The sequence below is a fragment of the Rissa tridactyla genome, chromosome 1 (genome assembly GCF_028500815.1).
Source record: "Rissa tridactyla isolate bRisTri1 chromosome 1, bRisTri1.patW.cur.20221130, whole genome shotgun sequence".
Taxonomy (NCBI): domain Eukaryota; kingdom Metazoa; phylum Chordata; class Aves; order Charadriiformes; family Laridae; genus Rissa; species Rissa tridactyla.
Window position 1 is genome coordinate 212,317,396 of NC_071466.1, and position 15,093 is coordinate 212,332,488.

General features: G+C 46.1%; 1 protein-coding gene across 4 annotated transcripts in view; it reads left to right on the forward strand.

The window, feature by feature from the left end:
- Positions 1 to 7,343, forward strand: part of UPF2 (UPF2 regulator of nonsense mediated mRNA decay) — a 69,907-nt gene extending 62,564 nt beyond the window's left edge. For 3 of the 4 annotated variants that reach the window (XR_008464882.1, XR_008464880.1, XR_008464885.1), the window contains exons 22-23: positions 2,172 to 2,388; positions 5,999 to 7,343. Coding sequence is in view for 1 of the 4 variants with exons in the window: in XM_054191676.1 (XP_054047651.1) it covers positions 5,999 to 6,008 (10 nt within the window). In the remaining 3 variants the exon portion in view is untranslated. The remainder of the gene's footprint in view (positions 1 to 2,171; positions 2,389 to 5,998) is intronic. The other variant, XM_054191676.1, reaches the window with a different exon arrangement.
- The last annotated feature ends 7,750 nt before the right edge of the window (positions 7,344 to 15,093 follow it).

Here is a 15,093-nt window from a genome sequence, read left to right on the forward strand (position 1 = left end):
AACCCTTTTGGTGAAGAAATTTTTCTGAACATCCACTCCAACCCTCCCCTGGTGCAACTTGAGGCCGTTTCCTCTTGTCCTATCACCTGTTGATTGGGAGAAGAGACCAACCCCCAACTCTCTACACCCTCCTTTCAGGCAGTTGTAGAGAGCGAGAAGGTCTCCCCTCAGCCTCCTTTTCTCCAGGCTGAACACCCCCAGCTCCCTCAGCCGTTCCTCACAAGACCTGTGCTCCAGACCCCTCACCAGCTCCGTTGCCCTTCTCTGGACACGCTCCAGCACCTCAATGTCTTTGCTGTAGTGAGGGGCCCAAAACTGAGCACTCAAGGTGGGGCCTCACCAGTGCCAAGTACAGGGGGACGATCACTTCCCTAGTCCTGCTGGCCACACTATTCCTGCTACAGGCCAGGATGCTCTTGGCCGCCTGGGCACACTGCTGGCTCATATTCAGCCAGCAGCTGATCAACACCCCCAGGCCCCTTTCCACCGCACAACTCTCCAGCCACTCCTCCCCAGGCTTGTAACGGTGCATGGGGGTGGTGTGACCCGAGTGTAGAACCCAGCACTTGGCCTTGTTGAACCTCACACCGTTGGCCTCGGCCCATCGATCCAGCCTGTCCCGATCCCTCTGTAGAGCCTTCCCACCCTCAAGCAGATCAATGCTCCCACCCAACTTTGTGTCATCTGCAAATTTACTGAGGGTGCACTCAATTCCCTCATCCAGATCATTGATAAAAATATTAAAGAGAACTGACTCCAATACTGAGCCCTGGGGACACCCCTTGTGATGTTCCTGGTATCAACTGGATTTAACTCCATTCCTCACTGCTCTCTGGGCTTTTTTTAAGACCTGCTGATCCTGCAAGGAGGAGATTCTTTTGGGGACTTGCACATTTAAGGCTTACTGGCCTTAAAGATAACTTACTGTCACTCCATTAAAAGCAGGATTCCTTTATTTACTTCAGCGGAATTTGGAAGGCAACAATTTTCAGTCTTGCCTCCAGTTGTGTAGCATTTGTGTTATCAAACTGTTAAAGTGATACCTTCAGGAAACACAAAACTTACAAAAGTAATTTTTTTTTGGTGATGGGTTTATCATGAAAATGCTTTTACGATTGCGGAGAACAGCCTTTCACTTCAGAAAACTCTTTTTCCTTTGTTTAAAGAGGACTGAGATACGCTAAATGGCTTGCTTAAAGTAGAATGTAAATAACCACGTTTTATGAAATCTGTTTAGAACTATTGATTACTGAGAAAGAAAAAAGAATTGCAGTGAGAAATTTGACTACGGAGAAGCCGGCCTTGCCAAGGAGTTTTTTAACTTGTTAAACCTCTCCTTATTAAAAGCAGTAACCTCAAAACTCACTGCTGTTCTGAAAGTATAGTAAAGAGAGAGGACCTGTCTGTGTCAAGAGGCCCACTGGGATGCAGATGAATATGATTTAGTTTGTCAGCTTTCAAGTTAATTGATAATTTCAGGTCTCCTATTTGCATCTGACTGTTATTTCTCTTTAACCCATTTAGTAAAGAAAAATGAAGCATAAACATAATCTCAGGACACTAGGATTTTATTAGCTATATTCTCATAATAAGGAGTATTTCATTAATGCTGAAAAATCAGAGTATAGATAATAAGGAAAAATGTCGATTTAACATGCCTTCCCGTTTCAGCTACTGGACAAACACGCTTCATGCTTCTCCCACTCTGTAGTTGTTGTATTGACCAGTATTATATTTTAAAGCTTTGAATTCACATCATCTTGACACACCAGAAATCTTGGGGAGCCTAAATCCAATGTCTCCTTGGATTCAGCCTAGCCGATTGTTGTAGATCACTGTCATTTTCTCAAACTAGAGACTCTTGGGTGTTGGCGTAGCCCTGTCTCAAACAGACAAATCTATCCCGTCGTTCATCAAGCTGCTTCTGAAATCTTTAGTTGTCATTTTCAATGATCTCTTCTTTTTTTCTTTTAAAAAAAAAAAAAATCACTTCAGCAGTAGTATTTTGCTCTTACTTCAGGGATTTTTATGACAAAACGGCTCCCATCTTCATATTCTAGATTTCATAAATGCTAAAAAAATTCAGTGCTCTATTTAATTGTGTCCTACCTCAGTTCACCTTATTCCTTGCCATCTTTTTCACGGGTATTTTAATCTTGACCTTTTCTCAGTTGTCATTCTAGATCCTGTACTGCATCCTTTTCCCTAATACATACTCGTGCCAGCGTAGCCTGCTGTGAAAGCCACTCAACCTCAGCAGAGAAATTCCAACCTCCCTTTTCAGCTGGTGTATGGGAGGAACACCCAGGGTAGGAATATGAAGTGGGAGGAGTGTTCCAAATCCTTCAGTTCCTTTTGGCGGACTGCACTGCAATTGAACAGAAAAGAGTAAGAAACGCGAGGTCCTTGGATTTTTGTCTTGGCAGTTGTGGTGCTCGGTGGGCTCCGCAAACGGATGTGCGAGTCTAACCCGTATAGCAGAGGTGAAGAGAGACCTGGTCACAATTATAGTTAGGAGGGAAAGGAAGGCATTTTATTGATTAGGAATATTAGGAAATTATTAAGAACATGAGGAAGATTTTATTTATTAGCATACTCATTTATAAAGACTCTCTGTTTAAAAAAGTTGTTTCCATATAAATAAATAATAATAATATTTAAGAAAAAAAACCCCAAAACCCACAAACAAAAACCCCTGCAGCTTTGTGGCCCTCTGGAAATGAACTACCAATCCTCAAAAGACCTTCCTGATAATAGCCCACTTCACATACTCTGGCTTGGCTTTTGTCAGAGTGTTTTACTTTTGTTGAACTGATGAGAATATCAAATAACTTGCACAATTTAAGATTCTCTTACTGAGGTGAGTCCAGCTTTTGTGGCTTATTTGAATCTGTGATTATTTTTTTTACAGTATGGAAGTTGATAATTTGGATTTGTTAGGAAATCACTAAGGCACCTTAGTATTTTATTAGTCCAGAAACACACACACTGAAATACGACCGTTCCAGAGAATATATTCTTGCACAGATAAATTGATAACAGCTATTTAAAAGCCAGTGCAATATTTTTTTAATACAAAACTGCTTGTTAACGTTCTGCAGAACATAACTTCCAATTTTGCTGTTGAGAACGTGGCCACGCCAGCAGCAGTAATGGCTTTAGAATGAGACCAAACACCTTTACATTTGTTGAAATTTCTCTCCAGCCCGTGTCAAAGTACGATATCTCTGTGATCTCTGTTCCTGCAGTCATTCCTGTGGAATCAAGTCACCGCTGGGTGTGACATGTGAACACACTTGCACACTCCCGCGTGGAAGGCAAGTGATGTTTTGTCCAAGTCCATAGAGGTATGAGGCAGGAAAGAAGCTGACTGTGGCACAACAGGTCCTTGAATTGAAGCTTCTCAGGACTTAAGTTAGTACTCGCCAGTTTTTTTCTTCTCTTGCTAGTGTACAAGAACACGTACGTACTGTTTATTCTCAAAGGCCAGTTTGGTGGGAGCAGAGCAGAAAGCACAGATCCGTCTCCGTCGGTTCTCTCCACTGCCCGTGCACGCAACAGTTCGGAGCAGGAGTCTGAACTCCACATGCTGCTCCCCTCCCCTCTAGAGCTCATCCTTCTGAAAGCAAGAAAATGTGTTCAGCAGAATAAGGTGCACAAAGAAAAGAACTGTTCGTGAAAGAGCATATTTAAAACAGAATAACAAATTCCAGGTGTGCCGTGTATTTCTATTTCATGTTCCTGTTTTTGGTTAATGTGATTAGGAGAGAGAGGGAATGGAGAGCACCACAGCTGAGCTGAGTCATGAAAAGCAAAGCAGCAAGTGAGTTTTGAGAGGTGTTTGGAGAAGGAAGGTGCTTGAAATTTTGAAGAAATGCATTAATCCAGAAATGCAGAGAGCATTGTGGGTGGATGGAGGACATGAAGAGATTAGGGAGAAGTGTGAAATTTTATTTCAAAGATCTCACATGTTAAGAAATAAGAAATTTTTTTTTGTGATCTTATGATAGCAACAATGTACAGAAAGGACTTGATTTCACATATCCTCCTGGACACGTTTTATTTTAAGCCATAATGTTGTCTTAAATGCTGACTTAAATTCTCCCAACTTCACACGTGCAATGGATTTGTGATTATTTCCTAGCCTATACTGTGGTATAATGTTTCTGTGCCTCTTCACAAGTTCTGGTTTTCTACTCCAGCCATGATTAGGTAAAGGTGCGTGTGTTTTTGTCACATGGAGTATTTAGGCAGAATTGGTACTTAGGCGGTGGTGTCGAGAAGTTGACTTTTATACAAGCTGATTTTTATACACATTAATAACTGTGTTGGTAGCAGGGAAGGGAGGTAGGGGAGTAGCTTGCGAAAAACTCATTTATTTTACACATACAGTGCAAGATGTCTTTAATTACAGCTACGCACAAAATTTGACCTGGCCAAATACAGGTTTGGATCAAGTTTACTAATTTGGAGTGAAGTGTCATGCGAAAAAGTTGGAAAAACGGCAGCTAAGATTTTTGCCGGCAGCATCTGCCCTAATCCACTGAAACATGGCTTACTCTGCCTTATCGACCCCCAACATGCCACGGCAGCTGCCGCTTTGGATGCGAGTCATTTTTACAAAGTTAGATACACGCAGCCAGTCGTGGCTTTTCTCCTTCCCTCCCCAGCAACAGCAGGATTATTTTTTTTTTTTTTGAAGGGAGGTGAAGAGGTAAAAGCACGGTTCTGCAATTTCTTGACATTTGAAGTTTCTTCACAGTTGTAGCGTTCTGCAAGTGAAATCCCATTTTACTAAATATATTAAAAACTCAAGTGCCTTGCTTTGCAACCACATAGCCAACGTTCCCGATGCTGAGTGTGCCACAAAGAATTGGAGTATTACGTTGTGTCACATTAAAACACGGTTAAAAACCAGAAGCAAAACTACAGTAAGGTGTAGTGATGCATCAGCGCTTCCTGACAAAAATACACGGTGTGTTTAAATAAAACACACAAGTACTGAGTAACTGGAACACTGAATAACAAAACAAAGCAATACATAAGCATATTGAATTACTGTGAAAGCTTTACCTGTTACAAGAAATGCAGAAGTTACTGTGTCCTGTTAAACATACTTGTGGCATTTTCCTTGCGAGATTTTCAATAAAAACTAGATTGAGATTAATTTATTGAGCAACAAATGCTGGAGGTTTATGCACTACTGCAAAGAAGGTCAACTTTTTGTGTTTACAATGTGAGAGACTTGGGTGTGTAGCCCTGGAGCTTGCTGGTAATTGTCAACGTTGTCTAATTGTTAGTTTGCTTTGTGCTACTAAATCTTAATTTACAGTCTAGAAATGAACTAAAATCCAGCCCCAGATACAGCAAGTGAGAGTTGTGCTGAAGATGGTGATACGGGATTAGCCTCACTGCTGGATTACTCTGCTCTTGTTGTGTCGTGTGCTGGCAAATCGGTGTGACTTTTCAATGCGTATTTACGTTCTTGAGAGAATTAAATGCGACTTTTCCTGGGTGGGGGCACGTTTTTCACGAGCGAGGGATGATCAAAAGTTTTAATACAATTATTGTCCCTCTAAAAATATTCTAAACGATTATTTGGCTCTAGAAAGCCCTCTTAACACTTCTGCAGTACTTCTAAACATTAAGAAACCGCACAAAAAAGATGAAAACTATTTAAAGTAACTTGTATTTCAACAAATTCACAAATTAGCTGTGCACTTCGGTAGTTTAGCATCTCATCTAGAAGGCAACCGTCTTTCTGAACAATTTTAAACTTGTCTGCTGGAATTGTGTAGGGGAATTTTTTTTCTGATATAATTTCTCTACCTTCTTCTGTTTGCTGTGGCCTTTTGAAAAAATTGTGCGGATAATAAGTAACTCTGATATTCTTTTAGCCTCCGCATATTAAAATCACTAGCAGTTGATTCCACTGGTCGCTAACCTGGATGGTATTGCATGTCTCATATTAAACTATTTTTTTCCTTTCTTTTCTTAGGAGACGTTGATCCAGCAGCAAGTGTCATTTCATTAGGTCCTGTATCTCTGATGTTGTGGATAGTGGAGTCCTCCAGCGATGAAGTGAGAGCAGTGGACACATCTCAGCATGTCAGTCTAAGAGCGTTCAGAATCGAAACCTGGGACAGGCTGGGGCCGTGGGGCAGAAGCAACAGCCTCCCCTCTTCCCCCCCCCCCCCCCCCCCCAACCCCACACAGAACAAGTGGAAGCTTCCAGTCATGGCCTAAAAAAAAAAAAAAAAAAAAAAAAGTCCAAAAAAAAAAAAAGCTTTTTGTTATGGGAACCGCGTTGAGGGTTAATTTTCTCCTAAGAGCAGAAGAGAAGGAATGAGATGGTTAACTTGACCAAGCGAGCAGCTGGGTGAAAACAAGGATCAACCTGAAATTCAGCTGGATTGCACTGGAACGGAAAAGGTCTTTTGACAGCTCAGGATGTGGGAGGACAAAGTTCTGAACTTGCCGCAAGTTATGTTATCTCTGAATCGAGCACTTTGCGTTGGAAGGGTGTTTTTTGGGGCCTGCAAGTCTACGGTAGAAAAACGTAACGCGAAGAGTGAAATGTAAAGGAAAACCCTGACGAGTAGGATAACTTCTTATCAGACACTCCTCAGCGAGAATGGGTTTTGGTTCAGAAATAGCCTTTTACTGCCAGATGAGCAAAGGAGGAGGGGGTGGGGAAGGGTGAAAAACTTCAGAGCCAAGGAGGTAAAGTGTCTGTTGGGGTTTAAAATCGAAGGTGAAGTTGATTACGAGGGGGTGTTGGCTCGTACTGCTTGGAACAGCCTGACGCCAGCCTGAGGACGGGGAGATAGTGGAGCCCATTGTATGTATCATTGAAAACCAAAACGTGCCGGTCAGCGTAACGGGAGGATGTCGAGGAATGGATCCAGATATTTTGTTGATCTTCATGGGTTGATAAGCCTCTGTGTCTATTAAAACAAACAAACAAAAGTTTTAAAAAAAAAAAAAAAAAAAAAAAAAAAAATTTAAGTCTGGAAACAAGTAGAATTCTTATTTTTTTTTTTCTAAGTAGAAATGAGGTTTCTTGGTCTGTTTCTGACAATCTGTTATTTATTAGCATAGTTTTTTGTTTGCATTCAGGTAGAGGTAGTTAATTGAGTTAAGGAGCTCATCTGTATGTTACTACTAATTCTTTTTTCTAGCTCTTTTAAAATCCTTTTTACCACTGTTTTTTGGTTTCTGCATGTAGGAAGAGAGACTTGTAAAATTGTAACATTTCATACAGAAATGCCGCCCGATCTTCACCAGCTTCAGAAATCTGACCTTTGCCAATGCTGCAATAAAGTGTTGTAATTTAGAATCGACGTCTGTCTCTTTCCGTTGACTTCGCTTCCTCTGAAACGATGTTTTGAAGAGTTTGTGGGACGTCGTGGGGCTCGGGCAGTGCTTCGTACAAGCAGCGTAGAAATAGATGGTGTTTTACCAAAGCGGGAGGATTCCTGCCCCAAGAAACAAATAACGTTTAGTAAATGCAAGATTTTCTTACTGTTTAGCAGAGAGGTGTAAACTGAGATCATCATTTCCCATAACATAAGCTGTCGTATGCGTTTAATTTAACCTGAGTTAAATTAAGCTGCTTTTGGCTAGATCAGTAGTAATGAAGTTCCCTCTTGTTGCATTGGCATCTCAGTTTATGTGCTGACTGGTGAAAGGGTGAAACGCTGCGGTGGACCTTACATGGAGCAGGACGAGAGGGGAGCAGAACTCTTCTGGTGATAACTTGCTTAAAAACAGAAATGAAATTGTGGCCAAATAGTGTTGCTGTTGCCAGGCAATCCTGAAATAAAGACAGCAGCCATCTACTGTGGCTAGTTACGCTGTCAGCTCAGGCACTTAGCGTGAAGTTTACAATGCATAAGCTTTGGCGAGAAGAATTCAAGGTTTTTAAAATATACCTACTTAAAGTTCTGTTCTTTAATCACGGAGTCAAGCGTTGAGAGGGGAAAAACTGCAAGCGCAGCTTCAGGCGGGCTCCTTTGCCTGCACAGGTGCTGTACCGGCACCTGGGGACTGAGGAGCGCTGGAAGGAGGAGAGCAGGATGTCCCTGAGCACCACCTGGTCAGGGCGCTGGTAGGCAACTTCCAGAGCGTGGCTACAAGTTTGTGTAACATCACGTGTAGGTGTGTTTCTCTCCACTTCTGCCAGATCTGTTCTGTAAGGAGGCAAGTGTCCTGAAAGCGTGCTGTCCCCCTCCCCCAAAACCCCACCTTGTCACAACTCCTCCAGGTTCAGTTGTCCCTGTGTCGGAGAAGGTACTTGCCGTCCTGCAGGATGTACGTGCCGCGTGAGGAGGACGTTGCAGGAAGGCCAGGTCTGCGTTCCAAGTCTTGCGTGATTCTTTTCATATCCATTTTTTTCCACATAAAATTTATGGGTACATTTATTTAATCACATTTAACTCTGAGCTCCTCCAGGAATCTCTTCTACAGCAACATGACCGTCTCCAGTGGTCAAATCTAATTTCCACTTCCCTGATGAAAAATGCTGACCGATTCTTAATAGCAAATTAAGCATCTAATTGTAGTTCAAACTAAAGTCAACTTCCTTTTCTCGGCATGCTGCTTAGTTTCAAAAGCATTTAATTTATCCAAATTGAATAACCGCATAAAAACGTGAATTCCCGTGAGCTCTATTTTGCATGTGTCAGTCTAATGCCTTGGATGGGCTCTGGATCAATGGAAATATCTTTATAAAATTATTTGCTGAAAATAGTGTGGGGTCAGCTGGGGATTTCCCTGACTTCAGGCTGAAATCAAAAAAACCAATTCAGTGAAACCTTTTGAAGCTTGACTTTGAAATAAATTATTCTAATGTTATGCTGAATAAAAATGTTATGCCGAAAATCATTGTGAGTGGAACAATTGGGGTTGAACATCTGCAGTGAAAAAAATGTTCGTATCCCCGTTATTCTTTGCTTTTCCCCTGTGGTGTGGGGAGGTGCCATCCTGCTGCTTGCGGAGGAGTTTTGCCACCTGATTCTTGTCCAATTTCACACAATCACAGAATGGTAGGGAGTTGGAGACTCCACCACCTCTCTGGGCAGCCTGTGCCAGGGCTCTGCCACCCTCAGGGTAAAGAAGTTCCTCCTCATGTTTAGGTGTAACTTCCTGTGTTCCAGCTTGTGCCTGTCACCTCTTGTCCTGTCCCCGGGCACCACTGAAAAGCGCCTGGCTCCATCCTCCTGACACCTCCCCTTTCAGTATTTATAAGTGTTGATGAGATCCCCCCTCAGTCATCTTTTTTCCAGACTGAAGAGACCCAAATCCCTCAGTCTTTCTTCATAAGAGAGGTGTTCCAGTCCCCTAATCATCTTGGTAGCTCTCTGCTGCGCCCCCTCCAGCAGTTCCCTGGCCTTCTTGAACCGGGGAGCCCAGAACTGGACACAGCACTCCAGGTGCGGCCTCACCAAGGCAGAGTAAAGGGGGAGGATGACCTCCCTCGACCTGCTGGCCACACTCTTCTTGATGCACCCCAGGATGCCATTGGCCCTTTTGGCCACAAGGGCACATTGCTGGCTCATGGTCATCCTGTTGTCCACCAGGACTCCCAGGTCTCTTTCAGCTGAGCTGTGCTCCAGCAGGTCAGCCCCCAACCTGTCCTGGTGCACGGGGTTATTCCTCCCCAGGTGCAGCAGGGCTTTGTTGTGGCAGGGATTATGTGGCTCCCGTTGACTTGAAGTCCTGAGAATGCTGTGTCTTCCTGTAGAGAACATTTCATTGAAGTGTTCAGGTGTATCAGGTTTTCATACAGGAACAGGAGAATAACCTCTATTTTGATCAGTGCTTGTCTGTTATCTATGAATCATGCTGCTTTATCCAGATCACAGGATGTTTCTTTTAATTAATTATGTCTAATATAATTGCTCGTCTTTTCTTACAAAAGAGAGGGGATGTTCCTCCAGCAGCGTTTCTCAAGGGACACTGGTTGAAGGTGCTCTTGCAAAGCGTGTTTCCAAAGCAGGGTTCCCAAACACGCATGGGAGTAGTTAAATCTGGGAAAATATGTACGTAGATGAAGGAGAAATTGTTTCATGTCCTTGATTGCGTAAAAGATTTCTGTTATCTTATCATTCTCTGGAAAGAATTTGGACTGAAGTCAGGTCCAGGCATTTGAAGTTGCGTCTTCGGCAATGTGAGGCTCGCTGAGCTGGCTCACTGACAACCAGAGAATGTGTTGTGTGATTGTAATTGACAATTTTTTTGCCTCAGTTTTTGACAGTACCCTCTCTTCCCACATTGCTCAAGGCCCTAAAGCTCAAGGCAGGGACTGGGGGAATGAAATCCCTCCCATTGTAGGAGACCGGGTTTGTGACCACCTGAGGAACCTGGACGTGGGACCTGAGGAGATGCAGCTTAGGGCATCTCAGAGGCTGGAGCCCCTCTGCTGTGGGGACAGGCTGAGAGTTGGGGTTGTTCAGCCTGGAGAAGAGAAGGCTCCAGGGAGACCTTAGAGCCCCTTCCAGTACCTAAAGGGGCTCCAGGAGAGATGGGGAGGGACTTTTTATCGGGGAGTGGAGCGATAGGATGAGGGGGAATGGTTTTAAACTGAAGGAGGGGAGATTTAGATGAGATATCAGGAAGAAACTTTTTACTGTGAGGGTGGTGAGGCACTGGAACAAGCTTCCCAGAGAAGCTGTGGCTGCCCCATCCCTGGAGGTGTTCAAGGCCAGGCTGGATGGGGCTTTGAGCAGCCTGGTCTAGTGGGAGGTGTCCCTGCCCAGGGCAGGGGGGTGGAACTGGATGATCTTTAAGGTCCCTTCCAACCCGAACCCTTCTGTGATTTATGGTGGGTCACTTGAAAGCCTGTTAGAGCTGAGGTGTTAGTCCTTGCCCCAGGATGGAGCCAGGGTGGCTGGGACACTCCAAAATTGGCAAGTGCCGTGTTCACCCAGGAACGTCAGTACTCGCAGGCAACACCTTGAACTCCAGCTGGTGTATCGGCCGCTTTCTCTACCCTGCAGTGCTGTCATGGCATAAAATTGAAAGAAGAAAATGTATATGTATTTTTTTTTCCCCATGAATTGGTGAGTTTTCAGACTTGTTATAATTTTATTAACTTTCCAGGCTTTCAGAGAAAGAAGTCGTTGTGCTGTTTCTGTTACGGAGATAAAAATACTACATACATTGAGGCAGATATGCGGCAGCGCACACACATAATGTAAATGTTATGTCTGTTGAGGCTTAGAAAACCACCTCCGCGTGGTGGAGGCTGCCTGGTGGGTGCTCCAGTTTGCGGGGTTTTTTTCGTTTCTTCCTGGCGAAGCAGCAACTGGGCCCTTGGCAGGGCGGCGCGATGAGAGCTGCCGGGAGTTACGGGGTTCGGCTCGGGCAGTTTGCGGATGCAGCCCCCGCTCTGCCGTGCAGGGGAGCGCCTTGGCCTTCAGTCGACGCGTCGCTGTTGAAAAGCGCCGAGTTGGGGCGATAACCCCGCAGGGGCTCCGCCGCTTCTCCCAGCCCCTCCGGCTGAGCCGCGTCCGCACCGACCCGCCACGGCTGCGGCCAAGGGCAGGCGATTAATAGCCCGCGCACGTTCGACCTGAAAGCCCCGCGAGGCTGCCGGGAGAGGCCCTGGCGGCGTCACGCTCCTCCCACCGAACGGTCGTCGCGCTTTTCTCTCGGGAGGTATAAATGAAGGTAGATAAATGAAAAAAGCGAGTAAACAAACTCGTTAATTACTGTCGTCCCCCAAAAGGGGTGCTGTGCTATTGAGACCGCGTATCCCAGACAGGTAAGAGAATATTTTCAAAATAAATACAATAATAATAATACCATGAGCCTGCCATTGCCCCCTGATGAATACTCTGGGGTTTTTTTCCTTTTCTTTTGCGCTTTGTCACTAATTTTTTCCACCCTGAGGTTCCTCCTCGGCCGCGTGCCATTCTGCCCGGCTGAAGATGCTCATCCGAGACAACCCTCTGCTGTCTCTTCTCAGAACTCAGCTATAAATAGGCTTTTTTTTTTTTTTTCCAACCTCTCCAAGCGTACTGGGAGTTGGAAACTATTTGGGCAAGAACTTAAACAAGTGAGTAAATGTCCAAACATTTACTTGTATTGTTTGAATAATAAACTTTAAAGTTATTACTGCGGGGGGATGATTGTGCCACTAAAACACTCGGTGTTTATGATGGTGGTGAGAAGAACAAACGGTGTTTTGTTAAAATCACTCCTTTCCTTCCCTCCTTCCTTCCCTCCCTCACCTGGATCCAAGCCATCGGGCAAAAAAAAAAACGGCTGAGACGCTTAAAGAGGAGGAAGAAATTTAGATTTTGCTGATATTTATTTGTTCATTGATACTTACCTGCGGGGAAAACGTTTGGTGTGGGTGGGATAAAGGGAGTGACCTTTTCTGCTGGGACCAAGTCCTGGTTGACAGATCAAGAGCTTGAAAACTTTGTCGTATTTACCCCTTCATTGTTTTTTTGTTTTGCAACTTTTTGGTAGTACCTCAGGGTTGCCTTGGTAAGGACACCCCCGTCGCGCTCTCGTTAACCTGTTTCACAGCCGGAACGCTCACGAGTGGGACCTGGGACGCGACCTGGGACGCTGGAGACGCTCGTCTCCTCTGAAGGTACCGTGCAGCTCCGGGGTTGGGGGGGGCGGTGAGAAAGCCTGGGGGTGTCCGCATTTTGGGTTGTAAATCGCGGTGGGTACGTGGCTGTGTCCTCTGCTCCATCCGGCTGATGTAAGTTATTGAAATTTGGGGAAAAATACTAACTTTGAGTTTATCTACGCGGTGTGAAATCCTCGGGGCTGCATTTGCCCCTGAGGAAGAACGCCCCAGGCCTGCTCTTGGTCAGTTAGCCGGTGCTTTAGGGCCGGTGACAGCGCTCAGCTCTATTTGCACAAAACGCTTCTAGAGAGTTCTCCTCTTCCCACTGCAGCCCCTTGGTAACACAGCGGTGATTTCTGTGGCAGCTTGTCCCGATGGACCCTCCCTTCCCCGCGTGGCCAAGTGCTGTTCCCGCGCGCTCGTTGCCCGAACACGTTTCCATCGCTCGCCTCCCAGGCGCCGCTGCAGGGCGTCAGCCGTGCGGGGAAGCAGCTATTGCTAAACCTGCCAGCGCTGCCCCGGCCCAGGAGATCTCCATCTCACCCCGGTGGGGGTTCCGCCGCGTCCCCACTCCCCGGTCGGGGTCGGCCTCCTGCAGTGGTCGAGGTGAGGAGCCCCATTTCAGGGTAGACGGAGCTGCTTGTAGGACTTTGTGTCTCATTTATTGATTTCAGACTGCAAATTCCTCTCCCAGGCGTAGGAATTTGAGCTCCATGTGCATGAGGAGACTCCCCCTGCGTACCGCTCTTCCTCAAAACAGGAATTATGCTGGAAGAAGACCTTAAAACGCAGGAAGCTGCCTGAAGGCACCACCAAAGGTGGTGCGACTGGTCAGGGAGCGACGCTGTGAAGGATGATGTGTTGTGTCCTGCTGGTTCCACTAAAAAAGCCGATACCCCTGAAGCCTCACAGAGATGCAGAATTGCTCAAGCGCTGCTGCTTGTCTCTAACGGGGGCCTGAGTGTAGAAACTGGGTTGCTCTGACTGCAGTCAGCTCACTGCAGGAGAAGACGTGCCGAAACAGTGTTAACGAGAGCCTTAATTTTGGTAGCATTAGCCGCTTCTGTCTGCGCTGCCTCCCCTGCAAACAAGGAAGAGCCCGTGCAAATACGGGAGTTGGGGATCCCCAAGGAGCCTGCTCAGGACTGGAGTCTTCCACTTGCTGGTCCTACCTCCTAGGGCTTGTAGCCACTGATCAGCCCCTTAAAAGCCTCTTCGCTGGTTAATTTGATACAATAAAATAAAATATCCCCGTTTTGGAGATAAACATTAATTTCTGAACCCTTGGCTTGCTTCTTGGGCAGCTCCTGGCTGACGACAGCAATGCTGCGGGAGAGCGGTAACTGCCCGACTGCGCCCACCTCGCCGGGGCCAGAGGACGCCCCGAGGGAGCCGGTTTCAGAAACCCTTCCGCACCAGGGGGACGGGGATGTCACACGCCCTGCGCACGCCTGGCGTCGGGGCCACCACTGGTCCCTGACTGCAGCTTTTTGGGGAAGGGCTGCTGGAAACTTCCTCCAGCTGTGACGGGAAGCCCATGTCTGCTCTACAAGGGAGAGCTCTGCCCGTGTCTCAGTGTCACCGTCCAGCTGAGCTGGTGGTCCTCCTTCCTGCATCGGTATCCAATTTTTTAAATGTTATATAGATATATATATATTTTTATATATATATATATGCATGCACATCTCTGTCTCGTATCTCTGTTCACAGTAAGCTTCTCCTGGGAAGCAAGACTTGAAAGCAGCAGTAAGGCCTTCACAGCCCACCTGAAGAGAGGTTTGGTGTCTATATTATATTAATCCAGTAAGTGGTTATTAAATTGATAGGAGTTGCTGGAAGTGGCATCCCTGGAGGGATGGAAATGAAGCCCAGGTAACGGAGTAACGAGAGGGATCTCGGAGGTGGCTTGGGCTTTTCTTATCTCTGCTGTGAGAAGCTTCTCATGTGGTGGTGATGGGGCTCCGGCTTTCTCCTTGGGCTCAGGGCAGGATGAACCCTCTGCTGGGAGGAAAACCCGGTGGTCAGCCTGGTCAGGGAGGATCAGTCTGCTTCTCCGGGAATTCAGCCGAGCTGTTCCTGGAAGACGCCGGTTCCTCATCCCTCCTGCGGCACAATTCTTTCCCAGTGGAAAGATGGACACACCGGCAGGGCTGAGACAAAGTCTCCCTGTTTTTATTGTAACGCCCGAGAGGCGTGATCGTTAGTGGGTTATTATTCAGCTTGGTCTGGAATCCCACGCCCTGTGAAACTGCGGGGCTTTTACCAGCTGCGAGTTTTACCTGAGGTAAAGTCAAGCCAGCTCTTGGCTTCGGAGAAAGCACCGCTGGTGCCTGCAGGGTGACACGTCGCAGAGGACACTCCGCTCCCAGTGGGGCCGGCACGGAGCTTGGGGGTTTTATTACAGGAGGCAGCAGGAACTGCCGCGCTGGGCACGCACTGCCCATTTCCTGGGCTCGAGCGCGCTGGAAAACTCATGCCGTAAATAAAAATTAAACCTAATCAGG